The sequence below is a fragment of the Oncorhynchus masou genome, chromosome 8 (genome assembly GCF_036934945.1).
Source record: "Oncorhynchus masou masou isolate Uvic2021 chromosome 8, UVic_Omas_1.1, whole genome shotgun sequence".
Taxonomy (NCBI): Eukaryota; Metazoa; Chordata; class Actinopteri; order Salmoniformes; family Salmonidae; genus Oncorhynchus; species Oncorhynchus masou.
In genome coordinates this window covers 7,772,663-7,799,244 of record NC_088219.1, presented here as the reverse complement: position 1 = coordinate 7,799,244, position 26,582 = coordinate 7,772,663, and the positions used below count along the sequence as shown (strand labels likewise).

At 42.3% G+C, this 26,582-nt stretch overlaps 1 protein-coding gene across 2 annotated transcripts; it reads right to left on the bottom strand.

Moving 5' to 3' along the window:
• On the bottom strand, window positions 1-26,302 carry chek1 (checkpoint kinase 1). Of its 2 annotated transcripts, none has more exons than XM_064971388.1 (13): window positions 26,146-26,302; window positions 24,734-24,799; window positions 21,613-21,727; window positions 20,078-20,186; window positions 19,901-19,965; window positions 19,211-19,280; window positions 18,933-19,121; window positions 18,556-18,660; window positions 11,901-12,054; window positions 11,459-11,621; window positions 3,764-3,895; window positions 808-909; window positions 1-696 (listed from the first exon to the last, which is right to left on the bottom strand). In XM_064971388.1, exons 2-13 carry the CDS (start codon window positions 24,796-24,798, stop codon window positions 601-603), a joined length of 1,365 nt encoding a protein of 454 aa, XP_064827460.1. In that variant the 5' UTR covers window position 24,799; window positions 26,146-26,302; the 3' UTR covers window positions 1-600. The 2 variants fall into 2 exon arrangements, with proteins under 2 accessions (XP_064827460.1, XP_064827461.1); XM_064971389.1 differs by having other exon boundaries at window positions 11,901-11,955.
• Between the last annotated feature and the right edge of the window lie 280 nt (window positions 26,303-26,582).

The following is a 26,582-nucleotide window of genomic DNA, read 5'->3' as shown; positions in this document are numbered from 1 at the left end:
TTCTTACCACAAATCATTTTATTTGATACAAAATAATGGTTACACACCAACTCGTGAGAGACAGATCTATACCAAGAGAGACATACCTATACATTTCCTGAATTGATGTGATAAATAAAGTACAGAAACGTTCATAATATTGTGCACCAACATCTTTTTTAATTCTCATTTAAACTACTAGTTTGATGGTTGTAGTTATCAATTGTCCCATTGACAATCACCCATATTAACACACTTCTTTCATTTCAAACTTGACATTTCTCTAGTAAAGGCTACTTATCATAATGAATCAATTCAACAAAATGCCTGTGATTAGTGATCAGTATGGTCGGTGAGGATCATTTGTTTATGGTCCCAGCTGTAGCAGCTACTGCAACTACACACACACCATATGTGTTACTATCCTTGTGGGGACCTGAAATGTATTTCATTCAAAATACTTTCCCCCTAGACCATTTTAAGCTATCCTCACAGGGACCTGGGAAATGTCCCCGCGAATGAGAATTATCCTGGTGGGGAATTTCCGGTACGCATGAGGATAGTAAAACACATGCCTGATGTCTTCTGGTGTGTGTGTTCCATGACGTAGATGGCAACTGATCATGTGACAGGAAGTGGTATTCTCTGGGTACTGATGATGTCACTTAGCTTCTGTTTGATCTTCAGGAAGAGACGCTTAAACTCCAGACCATCGCCCTGTAACACACACACTATCAGTATCCATGAAATGATGCAGGATACTGCAAAGATCGGCAGATATAGTCAGAGTACATTCACAGTTGTATTACACACGTCCGTATCCCCTACCTTGGATAGTCTGAAGTCCAGTAAAACTCTCTCGTCCAGCTCCATCAGATGAACCTTAAATATCAACTTATTGTTCCGTCTATCCAGAGTACTGACTGTTACCTGGGAAACAGACACGCAACAAGGGTTAAGGGGTGTGCACCTGGTTTGATAAGATGTGTGTGACTGGTGGGATATGAACTAGGGCGGGGCCACATGTCATATACCTGGTGGGATATGAACTAGGGCGGGGCCAGATGGCCGACATGTTATATAACTGGTGGGATATTAACTAGGGCGGGGCCAGATGGCCTGACATGTTATATAACTGGTGGGATATGAACTAGGGCGGGGCCACATGCCCGACATGTCATTTAATGCAACCAGAAAAATGGTGGAGTGATTTCTGCATAATGCATCTTTACAACATTTAGAATAATTTAGCTTGTTATTCTGCCTATTTAATAGAGTCATGCGAAAGCACATTAGGAAATATGTTTTCATTTATGGTAGACGCTCGGGAAAACTAAAAGTCAGGTCGGTTAAGGGACAATCTCTTCCTTCAAAGACACTCTTACTGACGGTTGTGGCTGCTTCGTGTGATGTTTTGTTGTCTCTACCTTCTTGCCCTTCATTCTGTTGTCTGTGCCCAATAATGTTAGTACCATGTTTTGTGCTGCTACCATGTGGTGTTGTTACCATGTTGTTGTCATGTTGTGTTGCTACCATGCTGTGTTGTCATGTGGTGATGCCTTGCTTTGTGGTGTCTAGCTGGTTGTGATGTGTGTTTTGTCCTATATTTTTAATCCCAGCTCCAGCAAGAAGCCTTTTGGTAGGCCGTCATTGTAAATAAGAATTTGTTCTTAACCGACTTGCCTAGTTAAATAAAGATTAAATCAAATTTAAAAAACAAGCTTTGCGTACAATGTTGAATTGCCCTCACTGCTGCTCGATCAGCCTACTTTTCAGACCTGATTGAGAATAAAAAACAAACCCAAAAATGTATTTTTGACAGTCTCAACGCTACTTAAAAGCAGCATTACCCAAGTGAGGATGGCCTTCAATTCAGCACTGATAAATTCAGGAACTTCTTTGACAAAAAGATCATGATCATTAGAAGGCAAATTACAGACTCCACTTTGAATCTGCGTATTTCTCCAAAACTCAGTTGCCCTGATTCAGCACAGAACTGCCAGGACCTAGAATCAATGGTGACACTCAAGATTTTTTATCCAGTATTTCGACACATTCACAAAAATAGTCACAGCCTCTAAACCTTGCAGCTGCCTACTGGACCCTATTCCAACTAAAACTACTGAAAGAGCTACTTCCTGTGCTTGGCCTTCCTATGTTGAACATAGGGAGGACCCCATTCAGTCGACTGGTCGATTGTTTAGGCTGTTGGTCGACCGAGATATCTTCATAAGGAAAATACAAAATAATTCATGGGGCACAAAACACTTATCTGATTTGCAACCGTTTCAGTGGTCTAATCCATTGTGGGGGCCACTGATTCAGTGAACATCAAGCCTCATGCAACGGCAAAATGTCAGACAGAGCAATTTCACAGATGCAGATGTATTTAATATTTGCTATGCTGTAAAAGGCTTCACATGTTTTTCTTCATTAAAACAGCCTGGTATTACTTAGTGTTTACACTATTCCAAACGGGGAAAAAAAACATATCGTAATCTACCACCACCTGTTTGCACATATGCACGCTGCGCTTGCTCATGTAACTTCCTTTTTCTTGATCTCCTTCTAATTCTTATTACAATTATGATGATCATTAAAATAATTAGGTAATGTCGTTATCATTAGTAGGCTCTGTATAGTAGCCTTGTATAACCACGCCATTATCATTAGTAGACTTAGTATAGAACCACCATGTCATTATCATTAGTAGGTTCTGTATAGTAGCCTTGTATAACCACCATGTCATTATCATTAACAAACATCACTCAACGTCAACAAAACAAAGGAGATGATCGTGGTCTTCAGGAAACAGCAGAAGTAGCACCCCCCTATCCACATTGACGGACAGCTGTGGAAAAGGTGGAAAGTTAAAGTTCCTCTGCGTGAAATGGTCCACCCACACAGACAGTGTGGTGAAGGCGGCAAACAGCTTCCATCTCAAGGCCATCAGACTGTTACACAGCTTCCATCTCAAGGCCATCAGACTGTTACACAGCTTCCATCTCAAGGCCATCAGACTGTTACACAGCTTCCATCTCAAGGCCATCAGACTGTTACACAGCTTCCATCTCAAGGCCATCAGACTGTTACACAGCTTCCATCTCAAGGCCATCAGACTGTTACACAGCCATCACCAACACCGTGGCTGCTGCCTACATACTGACTCGAATCATTGGCCACTTTAATAAATGGATCACTAGTCAGTCACTTTAATAATGTTTACATATCTTGCATTACTCATCTCACATGTATATACTTTATACCATCTATTGCATCATGCCTATGCTGCTCTGTCATTGCTCATCCATTATATTCTTATTCCATTCATTTACTTGTTTGTGTGTATTAGGTAGTTGACGTGGAATTGTTAGATTACATGTCAGATATTGCTGGACAGTCAGAACTAGAAGCACAAGCATTTCGCTACACTCGCAGTTGTAACCCATATTACCGGCTCTACATTTCTTTTTCTTTCTATTGTAAATTGGCACTGCAGTTGGATGCATCTCCATTGGCGGGCCACATTTTACATTCATAAACCAACATTTTAGTGTTTATAAAGAATGTCTTTACAGGGTTAGATACAGATGTTTCAAAAGTAGCTAGAATCAATATAGGCTGCATCCCTCAAATATTTTCTGGTGCTCCGAACTCTTATTGTTCTCATAACTTCTGTGAATTGGGAGCACCAATGCCACCAACAAAATGTTCTAATTTATAGCTGTGCTGATTCAGACAAAACTCGTATTTGGTGCAGGTGTATTTGAAAGTGGGTGAGTACCTGGTTGGTGCAGGTGTGTTTGAAGGTGTGGCCCAGGTCGATACAGGTGTCCCTCAGAGCGGAGCAGGAAGCTGAAGAGTCCAGAGTCGTAAAGAACCTCGTCATCCTCCGAACCAGCCGCTGCCACGGGGTCTACAAACACACACACGAGCAAGAGTCAAGGGGATATGTTTAAAACCAGCAATAATACCTGAACATAAAAACACACAAATTATTTCATGTTAAGTCCCATATTAGGTATTACAGACAGGTTGAAAATGTCAGTGAGAACACTTTCCAGGTGGTCCGCACATGCTTTGAGTGCACGTCCTGGTAATCTGTCTGACCCTGCGGCTTTGTGAATGTTGGCCTTTTTAAAAAGGTCTTGCTCACATCGGCTACAGAGACCGTGATCACATAGTCATCCAGGACAGCTGGTGCGCTCATGCATGCTTCAGTGTACCTTGCTTAAAAGCAAGCATAAAAAGGCATTTAACTCATCTGGTAGGCTCTCGTCACTGGGCAGTTCACGGCTGAGTTTCCCTTTGGAATATGTTCTGGGATTCATCCAATCTGTGCTAGCAAAACAGTCCTGTATAGTAGTATTTGCATCATCTGATCACTTCCGCATTGAGCGAGTCACTGGTATGTCCTGCTTTTGTTTTTGCTCGCAAGCAGGATATCGGAGGATAGAAATACGGCCAGATTTGCCAAATGGAGGGCGAGGGAGTTTTGTACACTTCTCTGTGTTTGGAGTAAAATTTGTCTAGTTTATCCCCCTCTGGTTGCACATGTGAAATGCTGGTAGAAATTAGGTAAAACAGATTTAAGTTTGCCTGCATTAAAATCCCCGGCAACTAGGAGTGCCGTGTTACTTTTGGTACCTCTGTCAAAATGTGCTTCACATCTCCCCTGATTGAGGTTCAAGTCTGTATTTCAACACAGCCCATGTCTCCTTAAAGCGCCAGAGCGCCATGCCTGCTCAGCGAGCTCTAGCCTGTCCCGAGGAACCACTGAAGTCACTTGGAGTCTGGACCATATCATGTTAGATCCCCTCTCATACTGGCTTTAGTTTGTCCTGAGGAACCACTGAACTCACTGGGAGTCTGGGCTTTATCTCCATTCATGCTGCACAGAAGTTAACACATTTGAATAATGCACATAGACATGTTAAACTGTTCATTACTGTTACTGCTACAACACATTACAATGCAAGAAGACAACTGTAGCTTCCAGCTTTGTGGGCTAACTTCCTTTGCTAGCATACAGCTGAAGCTAACATCAATTCACATACCCTCGTACCTTGTTATGATACACACGGTATCAAACACAAAATATTGCTGATTTCAAAGCTGATTGTCACCAAAAATGTTAATTCACTTTCTCCCCCCTGGCTCACATCTCTACCAGTCAAGCTCATCTTTGCTCAAGTAATTTGTCACATGCACCAAATACAACAGTGAAAGCCCTTAAACAACAGTTGAAAAAAATAACAAAAATAAATACAAGTAGCAAATAATTAAAGAGCAGCAGTAAAATAACAATAGCGAGGCTATATATAGGGGGCACCGGTTAGTCAAGGTGCATTTTTGACTCGTGGGACAGCGACACTTATATATATAAAACAAAAACTTCTTATTCCAAATGAAGGGAAACAAAGTCAAATTAATTGTATGATTGATGAATTAAATGCATACATTCAAGTAATGTCAAAGGTAATGATATTGAACTCTACAGATCTGTCTGGATCAAGTCCTACTCTGTGACTTTGGCTAATAAGCATTCTTTATTTGTCTTGGTATCGGGTATCATTCCGGTATGGAGATGGTTTTGGTATCGAGATGCTATTGTTGTGGTATCGTGAGACTAACCTGTGCTGGGTTCTGAGAATATGAAATGTTACTTATTCATTCAGAAGTTAAGGGTTATAGGAGGAAGGTACAGTGGAAGTCAGAAGTTCACTTAGGTTGGAGTCATTAAAACTAGTTTTTCAACCACTCCGTAACAAACTATAGTTTTTGCAAGTCAGTTAACACATTTACTTTGTGCATGACAAGTAAATCTTTCAACAATTGTTTAGACAGATTATTTCACTTATAATTCACCGTATCACAATTCCAGTGGGTCAGAAGTTTACATACACTAAGTTGACTGTGCCTTTAAACTGCTTGGAAAATTCCAGAAAATGATGTCATGGCTTTAGAAGCTTCTGATAGGCTAATTGACATCATTTGAGTCAATTGGAGGTGTACTTGTGGATGTATTTCAAGGCCTAACTTCAAACGCAGTGCCTCTTTGCTTGACATCAAGGGATAATCAAAAGAAGTCAGCCAAGACACCCGAAAAAAAATTGTAGACCTCCACATGTCTGGTTCATCCTTGAGAGCAATTTCCAAACGCCTGAAGGTACCACGTTCATCTGTACAAACAATAGTACGCAAGTATAAACACCATGGGACCACGCAGCCGTCATACCGCTCAGGAAGGAGACGCGTGGAGAAAACAGGTACAAAAGTATCTATATCCACAGTAAAACGAGTCCTATATCGATATAACCTGAAAGGCCGCTCAGCAAGGAAGAAGCCACTACTAAAAAAACTGCCATAAAAAAGCCAGACTGCAGTTTGCAACTGCACATGGGGACAAAGATCATACTTTTTGGAGAAATGTCCTCTGGTCTGATGAAAGAAAAATAGAACTGTTTGGCCATAATGACCATTGTTATGTTTGGAGGGAAAAGGGGGAGGCTTGCAAGCCGTAGAACACCATCCCAACCGTGAAGCACAGGAGTGGCAGCATCATTTGGGGGTGCTTTGCTGCAGGAGGGACTGGTGCACTTCACAAAATAGATGGCGTCAGGAAGGACAATTATGCAGATATATTAAAGCAACAACTCAAGACATCAGTCAAGAAGTTAAAGCTTAGTCGGAAATGGGTCTTACAAATGGACAACGACCCCAAGCATACTTCCAAAGTTGTGGCAAAATGGCTTAAGGACAACAAAGTCAAGGTATTGGAGTGGCCATCACAAAGCCTTGACCTCAATCCCATAGAAAATGTGGGCAGAACTGAAAAAGCGTGTGCAAGCAAGGAGGCCTAGAAACCTGACTCAGTTACACCAGTTCTGTCAGGAGGAATTAGGCCAAAATTCACCCAACTTATTGTGGGAAGCTTGTGGAAGACAACCCGAAACTTTTGACCCAAGTTAAACAATTTGAAGGCAATGCTACCAAATACTAATTGAGTGTATGTAAACTTCTGACCCATTGGGAATGTGATGAAATAAATAAAAGCTGAAATAAATCACTCTACAATTATTCTGACATTTCACATTCTTAAAATAAAGTGATGATCCTAACTGACCTAAGACAGGGAATTTTACTAGGATTAAATGTCAGGAATTGTGAAAAATGCGGTTCAAATGTATTTGGCTAAGGTGTATGTAAACTTCTGACTTGGAATGTGTTGAGTGCAGGGAAGCGATTACATGTGGCAGGCATTGATAAGGGGAGACAGGTGGACATCTTAGAAATCAACAATGTCACTGAGGGAGAGGGTAATGTATAACGTTTACATTATGTCAGGATATGTCATTGTTAGCCATCAGGGATCTTCTGGGAGAAGAGACAGTCTGGTATCAACCATGACAGCCTTCAGTTGGGGAGTAGTGAGCACTTTGGGTTAGAGGTCTAGTCAGATGAAGTGACGAAGAACAGATCTCACTAAGGTTCTGTCTAGCAACAGGGATGCATTGGCTGTTCGGTTGTGCAGGAGGAGACTCAGCCTAGGAAAAAGGGTTAAGTATCAGTGCTTGTGTGAAATATTTTGTTGTCTGAATTACAGCTGTAAGGATCCTTTGGGAAGAATAAAACTTGGTTAAGCTTCTCCAGTGTCTGAGTTATTTACTCTGAAAAATTAGAACGATATTGAAGTCAAAAATTCTAGTTTCGTGACAACACAAATGGGCTGCACTGATAAACAGATACAATCTAATGGTGCAGGAGGGGACAGCTGCCGTTTCACGGGCTCCTAACCAACTGAGCAATTTGTTAGTTTTTTTTCCGCATGGTTTGTAACTTATTTTGTACATGATGTTGCTGCTACTGTCTCTTATGACAGAAAAGAGCTTCTGGATATCAGAACAGCTTTAACTCACCTATAACTGGACTAAGATTTTTTCTGTAATGAGTCCAATGCGAAGGATTTACGGTTTCTCCGAGACCAGGCACAAATCCACGTCAATCACGTGAAAAGATGGAAATACAGGGGAAGGAGATGGGGTGCTTACTGAGAATTGAGTGGGTAACCCCGCCTCTACCATCCATTATATTAGTCAACGTGCAATCACTGGAAAATAAACAGGATGATCGCCACTAAAAACTATCCTACCAACGGGACAATTAAAAACGAATATCCTGTTTCACTGAGTCGTGGCTGAACTATGACATGGATAATATACAGTTGGCTGCGTGTTCAGTGCGTCGGCAGGACAGAACAGCTACGTCTGGTAAGACGAGGGGTGGGGGTGTGTGTATATTTGTCAATTACAACTGGTGCGCGATGTCTAATAAGTCTCAAGGTATTGCTCGCCTGATGTAGAGTACCTCATGATAAACTGTAGACTACACTATCTACCAAGAGAGTTGTCATATATATTTTTCAAAGCTGTCAACTTAACACCACAAACTGATGCTGCACTGAGACCGCACTCAACGAACTGTATAAGGCCATAAGCAAACAAGAAAATGGTCATACAGAAGCGGCGCTCCTAGTGGACGGGGACTTTAAATGCATGGAAAATTAAATCAGTTTTCACCCCCCCCCCAAAAAAAATAACTCTAGACCACCTCTACTACACACAGTGATGCATACAATGCTCTCCCTTGCCCTCCATTTGGCAAATCTGACCATAATAACCCCAATTCCTGCTTACAAGCAAAAACTAAAGCAGGAAGTAGCAGTGACAGGCTCAATATGGAAGTTGTCAGATGCCGCGGATGCTAGCCTATTGGACGGTTTTGCTAGCAGACTGGATTACACTTCACGTCACCGGCTTCATCAATAAGTGCATCGACGGCATCGTCCACACAGTGACTGTACGTACATATCCCAACCAGACACTGAAGCATGCACGGGAGCACCAGCTGTTCCGGATGACTGTGATAACGCTATCGGCAGCCGATGTGAGTAAGACCTTTAAACAGGTCAACATTCACAAGGCCATGGGGCCAGATGGATTACCAGGACGTGTACTCAAAGCATGCGCAGATCAACTGGAAAGTGTCTTCACTGATATTTGCAACCTCTCCCTGGCCGAGTCTATAATACCTACATGTTTCAAGCAGACCACCATAGTCCCTGGGCCCAAGAAAGCGAAGGAAACCTGCCTACATGAGCCATGAAGTGCTTTGAAAGGCTTGGATCACATCAAAACCATCCCGGAAACCCTAGACCCACTCCAATTTGCATAGCACCCAACAGTTCGCGCAATCTTGATCGCACTGCAGACGGCCCTTTCCCACCTGGAAAAAAGGAACAGCTAAGTGAGAATGCTGTTCATGGACTACAGCTCAGTGTTCAACACCGTATTGCCCACAAGGCTCATCACTAAGCTAAAGACCCTGGGACTAAACACCTCCCTCTGCAACAGGATCCAGGACTTCCTGACTGGCCGCCCCCACGTGGTAAGGGTAGGCAACAACACATCTGCTACACTGATGCTCAACACTAGGGCCCTTCAGGTGTGTGTGCTTAGTCCCCTCCTGTACTCCCAAGACTGCGTGGCCAAGCACGACTCGAACACCGTCATTAAGTTTGCTGACGACACAACAGTGGTAGGACAGATCAGACAACAAGACAGCCTATAGGCAGGCGGTCAGAGACCTGGCATTGTGGTGCCAGGAGAACAACCTCTCCCTCAGTGTGAGCAAGACAAAGGAGCAGATCTTGGACTACAGGAAAAGGAGGGCCGAACACGCCCCCATTCGCATCGATGGGGCTGAAGTGGAGCGGGTCGAGAGTTTCAAGTTCCTCAGTGTCCACATTACCAACAAACTATCATAGTCCAAACAAACAAAGACAGTCATGAAGAGGCCACGACAAAACCTTTTCCCTCCTCGGGAGACTGCAAAGATTTGGCATGGGTCCCCAGATCCTCAAAAAGTTCTACAGCTGCACCATCGAGAGCATCCCAACCGTTTGCATCACCGCCTGGTATGGCAACTGCTCGGCATACAGAGGGTAGCGCATACAGCCCAGTAGATCACTATGGCCAAGCTTCCTGACATCTAGGACCTATATACTCGGCGGTGTCAGAGGAAGGCCCCAAAAATTGTCAAAAGACTCCAGTCACCCAAGTTACAGCCTGTTCTCTCTGCTACTGCAGAGCACCAAGTCCGGTTCCAAAAGGCTCCAGTCACCCAAGTTACAGCCTGTTCTCTCTGCTACCGCAGAGCACCAAGTCCAGATTTCTAATCGACTTTCCTGCAGTTCCTATCGCTTCCACTGGATGTCAAAAGTCTTTAGAAATTGGATGAGGTTTTTCCTTTGAGAAATTAAGTAACACTGTTCAGAATGAGGCTCATAGGGAAGTGCACTCTTTGTTAGAAGCGCATGACCTGAAAGCACGCTCCACTTTGTTTTCCTCCGGTATTGAAGGCAGTACATCCAGTCTTCAATTTTATCGATTATTTACGTTAAAAAATACCTAAAGTTGTATTACAAAAGTAGTTTGAAATGTTTGGACAATGCTTACAGGTAACTTTTGAGATATTTTGTAGTCACGTCACACCAGTTCCAACGTGCGTTTTTCTGGATCAAACGCGCCAAATAAATTGACATTTTGGATATATATCGACGGAATTAATCGAACAAAAGGACCCTTTGTGATGTTTATGGGACATATTGGAGTGCCAACAGAAGAAGCTTGTCAAAGGTAAGGCATGAATTATATTTTTATTTCTGCGTTTTGTGTCGCACCTGCAGGGTTGAAATATGCTTCTCTTTGTTTACTGGGGTGCTATCCTCAGATAATAGCATCATTTGATTTCGCCGTAAAGCATTTTTGAAATCTGACACATTGACTGGATTCACAACAAGTGTAGCTTTAATTTGGTATATTGAATGTGTGATTTCATCAAAGTTACATTTTTATAGTACTTGTCGAATTTGGCGTTCTGCATTTTCACTGGATGTTGGCCAGGTGGGACGCTACCATCCCACATATCCCAGAGAGGTTAACAGCTTCTACCCCCAAGCCATAAGACTGCTGAACAATTAATAAAACGATCACCCGGACTATTTACATTGCAGCCCCCCCTTTGTTTTTACACTGCTGCTACTCGCTGTTTATTATCTATGCAGTCACTTTACCCCTACCTAAACGAACAACTCTATATAGCCTCATTATTGTCATTTTATTTAAAAAAATATAATTTAGTTTATTTGGTAAATATTTTCTTAACTATTTCTTGAACTGCATTGTTGGTTAAGGGCTTGTAAGTATTTCAAGGTAAGGTCCACACTTGTGGTAGTCGGTGCATGTGACAAACAAAATTTGATTTGATCCTCTCAATCAGTATACGACGTAAGACATTTTGACAGAAGTATCTAAATTCTAGTACAGAACTGTTTTTCCATGTTCTCGAATATAAAAAGTACCAAAGTTCAGTATACCGTGCAACACTAGTGTGTATGTATACAGTGTGTGTGTGGTACCTGGCTGGCTCCAGGCGTGCCCAGTAGTTGACTCCCCAGCAGCATGTTGTCTGGTCTGGCCGGCTGAGAGAAGCTGACCTGGTCTTGCACGCCGACACACACACTTCCCTCCCACACACCGAGCGCTGGGTCTGGCTGGGAGCTGGAGAACTGCACCCTATCACTACACAGACACACACACCATTAATCCGCTGCTCCCAACTCCCGAGACACCCTCGGAGAGTGGGGTCACAGCTAGGGTCTGCCACTATCAACGGCGGGGAATTAGGGTTAAGTGTCTTGCTCAAGGGCACATCGGCAAATTCTACATTGTTTGCTCTGGGATTCGAACTAGCAACTGTTCAGTGACTGGCCCAATGCTCTAGGTTTCCTGCTGCCCGTAGCAACATTAGACACTAACACCACTACACACACAAATAATAACAGTTATAAAATAACTCACCTGTTGTTCCTGTGTAGTAGTAGTCTGTCAGAGAGGAGTAGTTTGTTGTGAGAGGCTAAGGGTGAGAAGGTCTGACTGAACCATGGGTCGGTCTTGAGATCAGAGATAGACAGCCTCTCTTCTGGCAAGGCCTGGAGTAGTTTAGATAGGAGGCCTAAACCCACATCAATAATATATATATATAAAACCATGGAGTTTAGACACATAGAACCGTGGAGTTTAGACGTACATGTATGTGTCTAAACTCCACGGTTCTATGCGTCTAAACTCCACGGTTCTATCTATTGGTGTGTGTGTCACGCACTCAAGTTTTGGGTCAATTAGAAATGCCCTTGTTTTTGAAAGAAAAGCTATTTTTTCCATTAAAATAACATCAAATTGATCAGAAATACAGTGTAGACACTGAAGATCTCATACAACGCTGTATACAGAACAGCACAAACTGGCGCTAACCAGAATAGAAAGAGTGGGAGGCCCCGGAGCACAACTGAGCAAGAGGACAAGTACATTAGGTTCTAGGTTGAGAAACAGATGCCTCACAAGTCCTCAACAAGCAGCTTCATTAATTAGTACGCGCAAAACAACAGTCTCAATGTCAACAGTGAAGAGGCGACTCCGGGATGCTGGCCTTCGAGGCAGAATTCCTCTGTTCAGTGGGTGTTCCCTTGCACATGTTAATCTTTTTATTGGCCAGTCTGAGATATGGCTTTTTCTTTGCAACTCTGCCTAGAAGGGCAGCATCCCGGAGTCGCCTCTTCACTGTTGACGTTGAGACTGGTGTTTAGCGGGTGTGTTTTTATTTAAGTAGGCAAGTCAGTTAAGAACAAATATTTATTTACAATGACGGCCTACCAAAAAAAAAATCTGATGCTCCAGATACTCAACTAGTTAAAAGGCCAGAACAACAGTTTTGAGCTGTGTTAACATAATTGCAAAAGGGTTCTGATGATCAATAAGCCTTTTAAAATGATAAACTTGGATTAGCTAACATGCCACTGGAACACAGGAGTGATAGTTGCTAATAAATCGGCCTCTGTATGCAGATATTCCATTAAAAAAAAACGTTTCCAGCTCCAATAGTAATTTACAACATTAACAAATGTCTACACTAGAGGTCGACCGATTAATCGGAATGGCCGAATTTTTTTACACCTTTATTTAACTTGGCAAGTCTGTGTTCTTAACTTTCTTATTTTCAATGACGGCCTAGGAACGGTGAGTTAACTGCCTTGTTCTGTGGCTGAACAAGATTTTTACCTCAGGGATTCAATCTTGCAACCTTAAGGAAGTGGATGGCCGCAAACTTTCTACTTTTAAACTCGGACAAAACAGAGATGCTTGTTCTAGGTCCCAAGAAACAAAGAGATCTTCTGTTGAATCTGACAATTAATCTTAATGGTTGTACAGTCATCTCAAATAAAACTGTGAAGGACCTCTGCGTTACTCTGGACCCTGATCTCTCTTTTGAAGAACATATCAAGACCATTTCAAGGACAGCTTTTTTCCATCTACGTAACATTGCAAAAATCAGAAACTTTCTGTCCAAAAATGATGCAGAAAAATGAATCCATGCTTTTGTCACTTCTAGGTTAGACTACTGCAATGCTCTACTTTCTGGCTACCCGGATAAAGCACTAAATAAACTTCAGTTAGTGCTAAATACGGCTGCTAGAATCCTGACTAGAACCAAAAAATTTGATCATATTACTCCAGTGCTAGCCTCCCTACACTGGCTTCCTGTCAAAGCAAGGGCTGATTTCAAGGTTTTACTGCTAACCTACAAAGCATTACATGGGCTTGCTCCTACCTATCTCTCTGATTTGGTCCTGCCATACATACCTACACGTACGCTACGGTCACAAGACGCAGGCCTCCTAATTGTCCCTAGAATTTCTAAGCAAACAGCTGGAGGCAGGGCTTTCTCCTATAGAGCTCCATTTCTATGGAACGGTCTGCCTACCAATATCAGAGACGCAAACTCGGTCTCAACCTTTAAGTCTTTACTGAAGACTCATCTCTTCAGTGGGTCATATGATTGAGTGTAGTCTGGCCCAGGAGTGGGAAGGTGAACGGAAAGGCTCTGGAGCAACGAACCACCCTTGCTGTCTCTGCCTGGCCGGTTCCCCTCTTTCCACTGGGATTCTCTGCCTCTAACCCTATTACAGGGGCTGAGTCACTGGCTTACTGGGGCTCTCTCATGCCGTCCCTGGAGGGGGTGCGTCACCTGAGTGGGTTGATTCACTGATGTGGTCATCCTGTCTGGGTTGGCACCCCCCTTGGGTAGTGCCATGGCGGAGATCTTTGCGGGCTATACTCAGCTTTGTCTCAGGATGGTAAGTTGGTGGTTGAAGATATCCCTCTAGTGGTGTGGGGGCTGTGCTTTGGCAAAGTGGGTGGGGTTATATCCTTCCTGTTTGGCCCTGTCCGGGGGTGTCCTCGGGTGGGGCCACAGTGTCTCCTGACCCCTCCCGTCTCAGCCTCCAGTATTTATGCTGCAGTAGTTTGTGTGTCGGGGGGCTGGGGTCAGTTTGTTATATCTGGGGTACTTCTCCTGTCCAATTCAGTGTCCTGTGTGAATCTAAGTGTGCGTTCTCTAATTCTCTCCTTCTCTCCTTCTCTCTCTCGGAGGACCTGAGCCCTAGGACCATGCCCCAGGACTACCTGACATGATGACTCCTTGCTGTCCCCAGTCCACCTGGCCGTGCTGCTGCTCCAGTTTCAACTGTTCTGCCTTATTATTATTCGACCATGCTGGTCATTTATGAACATTTGAACATCTTGGCCATGTTCTGTTATAATCTCTACCCGGCACAGCCAGAAGAGGACTGGCCACCCCACATAGCCTGGTTCCTCTCTAGGTTTCTTCCTAGGTTTTGGCCTTTCTAGGGAGTTTTTCCTAACCACCGTGCATCTACACCTGCATTGCTTGCTGTTTGGGGTTTTAGGCTGGGTTTCTGTACAGCACTTTGAGATATCAGCTGATGTACGAAGGGTTATATAAATAAATTTGATTTGATTTACGGTTAACAGTAATGCAGTAAGAAGCCATGGTAAGTTGCTAGCTAGCATTAAACTTAAATCAATCATAATCGCTAGTTATAACTACACATGGTTGATGATATTACTAGTTTATCTAGCGTGTCCTGCGTTGCATATAATCGATGCAGTGCGCATTCTCGAAAAAGACTGTCGTTGCTCCAACGTGTCCCTAACCATAAATACCAATGCCTTTCTTAAAATCAATACACAGAAGTATATATTTTTAAACCTGCATATTTAGCTAAAAGAAATCCAGGTTAGCAGGCAGTATTAACCAGGTGAAATTGTGTCACTTCTCTTGCGTTCATTGCACGCAGAGTCAGGGTATATGCAACAGTTTGGGCCGCCTGGCTCATTGCGAACTAACTTGCCAGAATTTTACGTAATTATTACATAACATTGGAGGTTGTGCAATGTAACATCAAAATTTAGACTGATGGATGGCACCCGGTTCCGTATTTCACTGTCTTGTTTTCGAGATGATAGTTTCCGGATTTGACCATATTAAATGAACCAAGGCTCGTATTTCTGTGTGTTATTATATTATAATTAAGTCTATGATTTGATAGAGCAGTCTGACAGTGATGGTAAGCACCAGCAGGCTCATAAGCATTCTTTCAAACAGCACTCTCGTGTGTTTTGCCAGCAGCGCTGCGGTTTATGACTTCAAGCCTATCAACTCCCGAGATTAGGCTGGTGTAACGATGTGATGTGAAATGGCTAGCTAGTTAGAGGGGTGCGCGCTAATAGCATTTCAAACATCACACGCTCTGAGACTTGGAGTAGTTGTTCCCCTTGCTCTGCATGGGTAACACTGCTTCGAGGGTGGCTGTTGTCGTTGTGTTCCTGGTTCGAGCCCAGGTAGGAGCGAGGTGAGGGACGGAAGCTATACTGTTACACTGGCAATACTAAAGTGCCAAAAAAACATCCAAAGGTATATGAAATACAAATGGTATAGAGAGAAATAGTCCTATAATTCCAATAATAACTACAACCATTTTTTTTTTTTAACCTGGGAATAATGAAGACTCAAGTTAAAAGGAACCACCAGCTTTCATATGTTCATGTTCTGAGCAAGGAAATTAAACGTTAGCTTTCTTACATGGCACATATTGCACTTTTACTTTCTTCTCCAGCACTTTGTTTTTGCATTATTTAAACCAAATTGAACAAGTTTTATTATTTTTTGAGGCTAAATTGAATTTATTGATGTATTAAATTAAGTTAACAATACTGAATGAACACTTATTTTGTAATTGTCATTATTACAAATACATTAAAAAATATTTAAAAAAGGGGGCGATTAGTCGGTATCAGCTTTTTTTTGTCCTCCAATAATCAATCGGTATCAGTATCGGCGTTAAAAAAATAAATAAAATAAAAATAACAAAATCGGTCGACCTCTTGTCTACACTGTATTTCTGATCAATTTTAGGACATTTCTATGTGATCCCAAACTTAAAAAAGGTAGTGTTTGTATTGCACACACACCTCTCTATCTATATAGAACCATGGAGTTTAGACATCAATAAATAGTTCATTCAGAAGTTTACATACACTTAGGTTGGAGTCATGAAAACTCGTTTTTCAACCACTCCACAAATTACCGCTCAGGAAGGAGACGCGTTCCATCTCCTAGAGATAAACGTACTTTGGTGTGAAAAGTGCAAATCAATCCCAGAACAGCAGCAAAGGACCTTGTAAAGATGCTGGAGGAAACAGGTACAAAAGCATCTATATCCACAGTAAAACGAGTCCTATATTGACATAACCTGAAAGGCCGCTCAGCAAGGAAGAGGCCGCTCAGCAAGGAAGAGGCCGCTCAGCAAGGAAGAAGCACCTGCTCCAAAACCGCCATAAAAAAGCCAGACTACGGTTTGCAACTGCACATGGAGACAAAGATAATACGTTTTGGAGAAATGTCCTCTGGTCTGATGAAACAAAAATAGAACTGTTTGGCCATAATGACCATCATTATGTTTGGAGGAAAAAGGGGGAGGCTTGCAAGCTGAAGAACACCATCCCAACCATGAAGCACGGGGTGCACTTCACAAAATAGATGGCCACATGAGAAAGGAAAATGATGTGTATATATTGAAGCAACATCTCAAGACATCAGTCAGGAAGTGACAATGAACTCAAGCATACTTCCAAAGTTGTGGCAAAATGGCTTAAGGACAACAAAGTCAAGGTATTGGAGTGGCCATCCCAAAGCCTTGACCTCAATCCAATAGAAAATGTGTGTGCAGAACTGAAAAAGTGTGTGCAAGCAAGGAAGCCTACAAACCTGACTCAGTTTCACCAGCTCTGTCAGGAAGAATGGGCCAAAATTCACCCAACTTATTGTGGGAAGCTTGTGGAAGGCTACCTGAAACTTATGACCAACGTTACACTCAATTAGTATTTGGTAGCATTGCCTTTAAATTGTGTATGTAAACTAGAGGTCGACCGATTATGATTCCTCGACACCGATACCAATTATTGGAGGACAAATAAAGCCGATACCAATTAAATCGGCCGATTTTTAAAATGTATTTGTAATAATGACAATTACAACAATACTGAATGAACACTTGTTTTAACTTACCTGGTTAATATTGCCTGCGAACCTGGATTTATTTCAGCTAAATATGCAGGTTTCAAAATATATAGTTCTGTGTATTGATTTTAAGAAAGGCATTGATGTTTATGGTTAGGTACACGTTGGAGCAACGACAGTCCTTTTTTGAGAATGTGCACTGCATCGATTATATGCAACGCAGGACACGCTAGATAAACTAGTAATATCATCAACCATGTATAGTTATAACTAGTGATTATGATTGATTAAGTTTAATGCTAGCTAGCAACTTACCTTGGCTTCTTACTGCATTCGCATAACAGGCAGGCTCCTCGTGAGGCAGGTGGTTAGAGCGTTGGACTAATTACCCGTAAGGTTGCAAGATTGAATATGTCGTTCTGCCCCTGAACAAGGCAGTTAACCCACCGTTCCTAGGCCGTCATTGAAAATAAGAATGTGTTCTTAACAGACTTGCCTAGTTAAATAAAGATTCAATAAAGGTGTAAAAAAATAAAAAAAATATTTTTTTAAAGACAGCTTCCAAAATGACAGATTTCCGATTGTTATGAAAACCTGAAATCAGCCCTAATTAAATCGGCCATTCCGATTAAAATGGTCGACCTCTAATGTAAACTTCTGACCCACTATGAATGTGATAAAAGAAATAAAAGCTGTAATAAATCACTACTATTATTCTGACATTTCACATTCTTAAAATAACGTGGTGATCCTGACTGACCTAAGACAGGGATTGACCTAGTAGGATTAAATGTCAGGAATTGTGAAAAACAGAACTTAAATGTATTTTGCTAAGGTGTATGTAAACTTCCGACTTCAAGTGTACATAGAACCATGGAATTTAGACACATCAATAGATAAACATAAATATAGATGTGTCAACTCCTTGGACATATCGAAATCGATCTATACATACATAGAAATATGGAGTATGGACACAGACAACCTTCTAGACTGACCTGTAGTAGTTTAGACAACACAGACACTGTTCTAGACTGACCTATAGTAGTTTCAGTGTTACTGGGGGGGGTGTCTTACTGAGGGGTGTGTGTTTAATCTTCTTCCAGGGGGAGAGGTAGGTCTTCTTCTGCAGCCAATCAGAATATTCCTGGCAGCTCTCGCTGGGCTGGTCCCACGGCAACTCTGTAACCATAGCAACACTGTCACACACACACACAAAGGTTCCAGAGCAACTTTCCAATGACAACGTCACACAAGCTGTTAAGTTCATATTTTAAGTGTCCCTATATTTCTGTTATTACGGTGCCATGACTGTTAGTGTGCCTGCGCAGGAGTCTCGTTGTCAATGAATCTGGCCTGAGTGCAATGGCAACCATGTATTGTACGAATACGATTGAGTAAACTTTGTTAAACTGGAATCTTGTGGTATTTGAGTTTACACCCACAACCCTTACCTCCGGCCAACATGGCGGTGAGGACGATGCCACAGGCCCAGACATCAGCTGGTTGAGCGTTGAACTCTAATTTACTGAGCAGCTCAGGCGCGACGTACGGAAGCGTTCCACACAGCCTGTTCAGACGCCGCTCTCGCCCACGGTGACGGAACATCGTAGCTAGACCGAAGTCTGACAACTTCAGGTTATCTACACAAACAGTAGCAGAACACAGTATACACCATTATGTCAAAGTAAAATGAGCACAACTAGCACACACTCAGTCAAAACACAAATACCTTTATCGTCCAGGAGAATGTTCTCAGGCTTGATGTCTCTGTGGGTGATACCTACACTGTGGAGATATTCCTAGAGAGAAAGCGGGGGAGAGGGAGCACGGGAAAGAGAGCGAGAGCGAAAGAGCGAGAACGAGCGTGGGGGAAGAGAGAGAGATTAAATCTATTATATGCCATTTAGCAGATGCTTTTATCTAAAATGACATTTTACATATGGATGGTCCCGGGAATCAAACCCCAAGCGCCATGCTCTACCAACTGAGCTACAGAAGACCATGGATGATCAAGACTGCAAGTCTACTTTAGTGCCCCCGACCTCTAGTGCCCCTGCATATTTAAAGAATAGCTAGGCCTATGTAAAGGACATCATGCTGATTGCGTCGGGAGTACCACTTCCTCCCGATTCAGAGAATACCTGGTGTGAACTCGGGACCTCTGCCTTGCTAGCGCACGTGACCGTCCTCCTGAGATTGTATCTGCTACTATAATGAATAGCATATAGATCAAGGAACCAAGAGACAACACTACCCTCACAGCTCCACAAGGAATGATATGGCACGTTTCACTTTTCAGGTAACACAGAATAACATCGAATGCCGGAGCGTATTGACAAAAAGGACATTGCAACAACTCCCTAACGTGTGTAGACCCTTTAACCCCGACCTCTAACCCTCCTAGATAACTGTCACTCACCACAGCTGCCATCAACTGCTGGAAAAACCTGTGAGCTTCTCTCTCTGGCATCCCCAAATCAGGCTCTGAGAGAGAGAGAAGTAGAGTTTTTTAAGTGTTAGATGACCCCCAGCCTGTGATTGGTAGATTGAATCCTATCTCATTGTTGTGATTGGCTGCTGGCTCTGTCAGTCTCACCAATCCTGTCAAATAGCTCTCCACCGCTGCAGTACTCCAGGAACAGATAGACAGTTGGCCCCTCCCTCCGGTGGCCGAAGAAACGCACTACGTTAGAGTGGGACAGAACCTGTAACAAAACACACAACCAAGAAATCCATGAGAAAGCAAAAAAAAAGATACTGGTCATCGATTTAAAAAAATTAAAAAATGTTTTTTTTTATTTTTATCAATGACCAATATATATTTTTTTCAGATGATAAATAAACGACAAAGACATAAGTCAGACAGGCAGGCAGGACAGGTAGGCAGACAGAGATAGGCAGGCAGACAGGCATACTAGACCTGCTGTTTTCTACTCCCTTTTGCACCTGCTGTCTCAACCTCTGAATGCTCGGCTATGAAAACCCAACTGACATTTACTCATGAGGTGCTGACCTCTTGCACCCTCTACAACCACTGTTGATTATTATTTGGCCCTGCTGGTTATCTATGAACGTTTGAACATCTTGGACATGTTCTGTTATAATCTCCACCTGGCACAGCCAGAAGAGGACTGGCTACCCCTCAAAGCCTGGTTCCTCTCTAGGTTTCTTCCTAGGTTTTGGCCTTTCGAGGGAGATTTTCCTAGCCACCGTGCTTCTACACCTGCATTGCTTGCTGTTTGTGGTTTTAATGCTGGGATTCTGTACAGCACTTTGAGACATCTGCTGATGTAAAAAGGGCTTTATAAATACATTTGATTGACAGACAGACATGTATGCCTGACCAGGGTTGGGTAGGTTACTTTCTAAATGTAATCAGTTACAATTACCTGTCCAAAATCGTAATCAGTAACGTAACTTTTGGATTACCCAAACTCAGTAACGTAATCTGATTAAATTCAGTTACTTTTAGATTACTTTCCCCTTAAGAGGCATTAGAAGACAAATGTATGTTACCAATTGAACGACATCTATTGATTTATCCTGCAATGTTAAAGCTTACATAGCTGGCCATATGGATGTTAAATTTTACTTTATGGGTTGGTTATGTAGGCTTCTTTTAACCCATTGCTTTCTACTACATATAGTAATATGATTCAATTCTCTTTTCATTAAAAAGCTAAGTCTATCAGAATTACAGTCATTCCAATAAATGTTATATCTCTATAACCCAGCAGGTAGCCTAGTGGTTAGAGCGTTGGGCCAGTAACCGAAAGGTTGCTGGATCAAATCCCCGAGCTGACAAGGTAAAAATCTGACCTTCTGCCCCTGGACAAGGCAGTTAAGGCCTACCTACCAGGGAACAGTTGTAAATAAGCCTTTGTTAAATAAGCCTTTGTTCTTAACTGACTTGCCTAGTTAAATAAGGTTTTTATTTAAGGAATGGGACTTAGATTCACCCTTACTCTGTTTGTGATTGTGTTGTCATGGAGGAATGATTGGGCTCATTGATTTGAGTTCAAAAATAAATACCACGCTCATGGAAGGTCATGAGTGTGCAAAGCTGTCATCAAGGCAAAGGTTGGCTACTTTGACCAGATAGTCAGACATACCAGACAGTCAGATAAGTACCTTGTTTATGCAGATCTCTTTCTTGACGTTCTCAGAACACTCCTTCCCCTGAGACGTATCAATAACCTTCACCGCTACAGCCTCTCCTGTCTGTCTGTTCACCAGCAGCCTCACCCTGAGACACACACACCATGAGTATCACACACACTAGGAAAGTGACAAATGCAAAAAAAAAATTTTTTGAAAAAAACCCCCGATAAGAACGAGATATTTTTTCTCAGAAATTCACAATGCAGAACATGGTCCTATTAAGTATGACCACTAGAGGGCAATTAAGGTCTATCCACCACAGTCATAGGCTAAATCTCAAACTGAACACTTGGTCATTGAAGAGGTGGCATATTGCTGATGTGCTCCCAAGTGATCACGAGGCTGTAGGTGTTTCTGACAAAATGAGCTCATCAATATTCCAAAATTATCTTACCATTGGCGATCATTGTCTACCTGGGAAACACGGGGGGGGGGGCGGGCAGACACACTGGGAAACACTGGGGGGCAGACACACTGGGAAACACGGGGGGCAGACACACTGGGAAACACGGGGGGCAGACACACTGGGAAACACGGGGGGCAGACACACTGGGAAACACGGGGGGCAGACACACTGGGAACCTGGGGCAGACACAGACACACTAGGAACCTGGGGCAGACACAGACACACTAGGAACCTGGGGCAGACAGACTGATAGACAGGGAGATGGATGGAAGAAATAAACAACATCTCTACATATCGCTCTCCGGTGATTTAGCTTGAAGCCTGCCTGCTGCTAGCTAGCATCCAGTGTCCGACATGAATTGCCCGCTAGCTTGGGGCCAGTAAAAACATTGTGGCCAGTAACGTCAACACATTTTTGCATTCCAGTTCAACATTTACCTGCGAAGTCTACCATTGAAGACTACACACAGAAATGTCATGCGATTAGCATTTGAGCAATATGATGGGCCATTCAAGCACGACCACACTCCCGAAACTCAACTTCGAGCAGTCATTGAGGCGATGCCTTAATTAAAACCACATGTAAGCTGTCCGAAGCAAAAAAATATATATATATATAAAATACATACAATACATTCGGCCATTTGCATGGGCGATATATAAAATCATAATGGAATTTATTCCGAACAACAAGAACTTTGGGGGTGGGCAATACATAATGGGTACTGCCTGTGGCTCTTTGCTTTGCACTCACTAGTTAGTCGATTTTTTGCTTTTTTCTCCCAATATATATGATTGATTGGGCTCATTGATTTGAGTTCAAAATATATATATATATATATAAATATATATATATATAAAGTCAGAGGTTTACATACACCTTGGCCAAATACCTGTGTGTGTGTTTCTCAAGAGTTTGGACACACCTACTCATTCAAGGGTTTTTCTTTATTTTTAATATTTTCTACATTGTAGAATAATAGTGAAGACATCAAAACTATGAAATAACACATATGGAATCATGTAGTAACAAAAAAAAGTGTGAAATCAAAATATTATATGAGATTCTTCAAATAGCCACCCCTTGCGTTGAGGACAGCTTTGCACACTCTTGGCATTCTCTCAACAAGCATCACCTGGAAAGCTTTTCAAACTATCTTGAAGGAGTTCCAACATATGCTGAGCATTTGTTGGCTGCTTTTCCTTCACTCTGCGGTCGCAGAGTCCAAAGTCACTCTGCTGTCACTAAGAGTCACTCTGCGGTCCAGAGTCACTCTGCGGTCACTAAGTCCAAACCAGATGGGATGGCGTAACGCTGCATGCTGTGGAAGCCATTCTGGTTACGTGTGCCTTGAATTCTAAATAAAATCACTGGCAGTGACACCAGCAAAGCACCCCCACACCATAACACCTCTTCCTCCAGTCTTTACGGTGGAAAATACACCTGCGGAGATCGTCCGTTCACCCACACCACACCTGACAAAGACATGGTGGTTGGAACCCAAGATCTCAAATTTGGACTCCAGACCAAAGTAAAAATGTTCATGGCCCAAGCAAGTCTCTTCTTATTGGTGGTAGTGGTTTATTTGCAGCAATTTGACCATGAAGGCCTGATTCACACAAGTGTCCTCTGAACAGTTGATGTTGAAATGTGTCTGTTACTTGAACTCTGAAGTATTTATTTGGGCTGCAATTTCTGAGGCTGGTAACTAATGAACTTGCCCTCTGCAGCAGAGGTAACTCTGGGTCTTCCATTCCTGTGTCCTCATGAGACCCAGTTTCATAATAGAGCTTGAAGGTTGTTGCGACTGCACTTGAAGAAACGTTCAAAGTTCTTGAGATGTTCCACATTGACTGACAATGTCTTAAAGTAATGATGGACTGTCATTTCTCTTTGCTTATTTGAGCTGTTCTTGACATAATATGGGCTTGGTCTTTTACCAAATAGCTCTCTGGTAAAAAATGACCACGCCCTATCTTCTGTATACCCCCCTATCTTGTCACAACAACTGATTGGCTCAAACAAATTAAGAAGGAAAGAAATTCCACTAATTAACTTAATGCAGACCTGTTAATTGAAATGCATTCAAGGTGACTACCTCATGAAGCTGATTCAGAGAATGCCAAGAGTGTACAAACTGTCATCAAGGCAAAGGGTGGCTATTGGAAGAATTTCAAATATGAAATATATTTTTGATTTGTTTAGCACTTTTTGGTTACTACATCATTCCATGTGTGTTATTTCACAGTTTTGATGTATTCACTATTATTCTACAATATAGAACATAGTAAAAACTAAAAGAAAAACCCTTGAATGAGTAGGTGTTCTAAAACCTTTGACCAGTAGTGTACTGTCTGTCAGCTGTTGTTGCTGGCATCTCATGCCTAAGTTTGCTAATCTTGCCAATGAAAAAATAATTGAAGTAATTGCCAATATCAGAGGGTTTTGTGATGAATGAGCCATCTGATTAAATTAATGATGGAGCAGAGTTTGCCTTTTTGGCCAAAATTTCATTTAAGGTGCTCCAAAGCTTTTTACTATCATTCTTTATCTGTTTCATAGTGTAGTTTTCTTTTTATTCAGTTTAGTCAAATGATTTCTAAATTTGAAGTAAGTTTGCCAATCAGTTGTGCAGCCAGACTTATTTGCCTCGTCCCTCTCAACCATACAATGTGTGTACTCACTCTCCATACGCTCCTTCTCCCAGCGTCTGGATCAGGTCCCAGTCCTGCACAAAAGGTACCGCCATGCTGCATATGCGCACACACGTTAGAAAGTATGTTTGGTAGCAAGTCATGAGCCGTGTTTTAATACCCATTCTAACATACTGTATACTACATACTATTAGTTCATTTTAGTATACTGTATCTGAACGGTATCCTTTCAGTTGAGTGTACAAGCGCTTCACCTGTCTACCGGAAGATGATGCTGTTGCTATGCAACCTCTTGCTACCCCTAACATAACAAATGACTGGCTAGACATTATACGATTTTGGGTGTGTTCGTAAATTCAATCTGGAGTGCGTTATAAATTCAGAGCGTTGTCAGAGCATTCCGTCCGCACACTGGACGCTCTGGCCGATGAGCAGGATTGACTTCCCAACGGCAGTCAAGCATCCAAGCTAACTGGCCAACGCTGGCGAGCTACTTCGACACAAATGAGAGAACCTCACTGACCATTTTACTCGCCCCAGCAGAGCTGATTAGGCTGTTGTCATGTTATCCAGAGCGTTGGTGACTAACTGTGCTGCTGGCAACAATTTAATTACGCTTTTTTGCCGACGTTTACTGGTACTGGTTATTTTCAACGGGTGTTGAGCGTTTGGAAATGCATCAGTTATTCTGCGCTCTGGCACACAGACGAGAGTGCTTCGAAATCAGAGTAGATAGCCAGAGTGAATTAACAATGTCCATTGAAAGGCACGACCACTACACCACCACTTACCTAGTCTAAGAATGATGTGAATAATCAAACCAATAAAAATGTAGTTTGGTAGGTAGCTAGCTTACTCATTACCAGTACATACTGCAGTAATGATATGCGGTTCAAAAGGATACCATAACTAACAAATTGTCAGCCAACATAACATGTTCGCTACACTCACAATAACATCTGCAAACCATGTGTATGTGACCAAAAAAATGGGCCCTAAAAGTGCAGAAATAGCGTCCACTGTTTGTATACTTAGTATTTTGGCGAATTTAGTAAGACATCTAGGAACGTTTGGCATACTATACCCATACTATGACCAATAAGTATACTGCATACTGACTATATCTACTTATTGGAAATAGTGTGGACCATCCAAGCCCGTGGCTGTAAATAATAAGTAGGAAATGCCCGAGTTTCCTAGTACCGATGAGAACGGAAACGCGGCAAGTCATTAAATCTAACCGAAGTATTAAACTATACAATATCGACAATAATTGTAATTCACGCCAGGTAGCTAAAATACGCGTTGCCAAACACGTTAGCTAGTCAAGGTAACGTTACTTTGTCTAAACCTTACTGACGTTGGCTTTAATAGCTCTCCCCAATTCCTGTCAAGCAAGCGCAAACTAGTCTGTGTTGGCCACATGACCGTGTGTTGTTTACCTTGAGTCTTTCAGCAGTCCAGGTTCCTTATCAGCATTTATATAAAAATATATATATTATCTCAAAATATTGAAAGCGAAGTAAACTCAAATGCAACTGGACAAGAAATTTGGCGCGCAACATGGACTTCCGTTCCGGTGGTATTTACTATAGTGTCACTTCCTGTAAACGGTATGTTTACGGAAGTAGAAGAGAAAAGGCAGAGGTAACAATCACAGCGTTTGTACCATCGATAGACACCTCCAAAGACAGTACAGTATGAAGCTAAAACTGCTTCTCCAATAGAAGTCCCCAAAACACTTGTAGGCGATGTCATGGCAAAGTTAGCAAGCTAAGCTCGTGCGTAGGAACACGTCATCGGGTCAAGGTTTTCTCACGCCGAACTGCGCATGTGCAAGTCGTCTTCGATAAGGTTCAAAGGCTTTCAGCATCCAATA

What these genes read in the sequence shown, in the direction of transcription:
- chek1 (XM_064971388.1), bottom strand. Translation starts at nt 24,798, where the DNA reads ATGGCGGTACCTTTTGTGCAGGACTGGGACCTGATCCAGACGCTGGGA. An exon ending in AGCAGTTGATGGCAGCTGTG is followed by an intron (nt 19,281 to 19,900) that starts GTGAGTGACAGT and finishes CTTTCTCTCTAG; the next exon opens with GAATATCTCCACAGTGTAGG. An exon ending in AACACACCTGCACCAACCAG is followed by an intron (nt 910 to 3,763) that starts GTACTCACCCAC and finishes TCTGTTTCCCAG; the next exon opens with GTAACAGTCAGTACTCTGGA.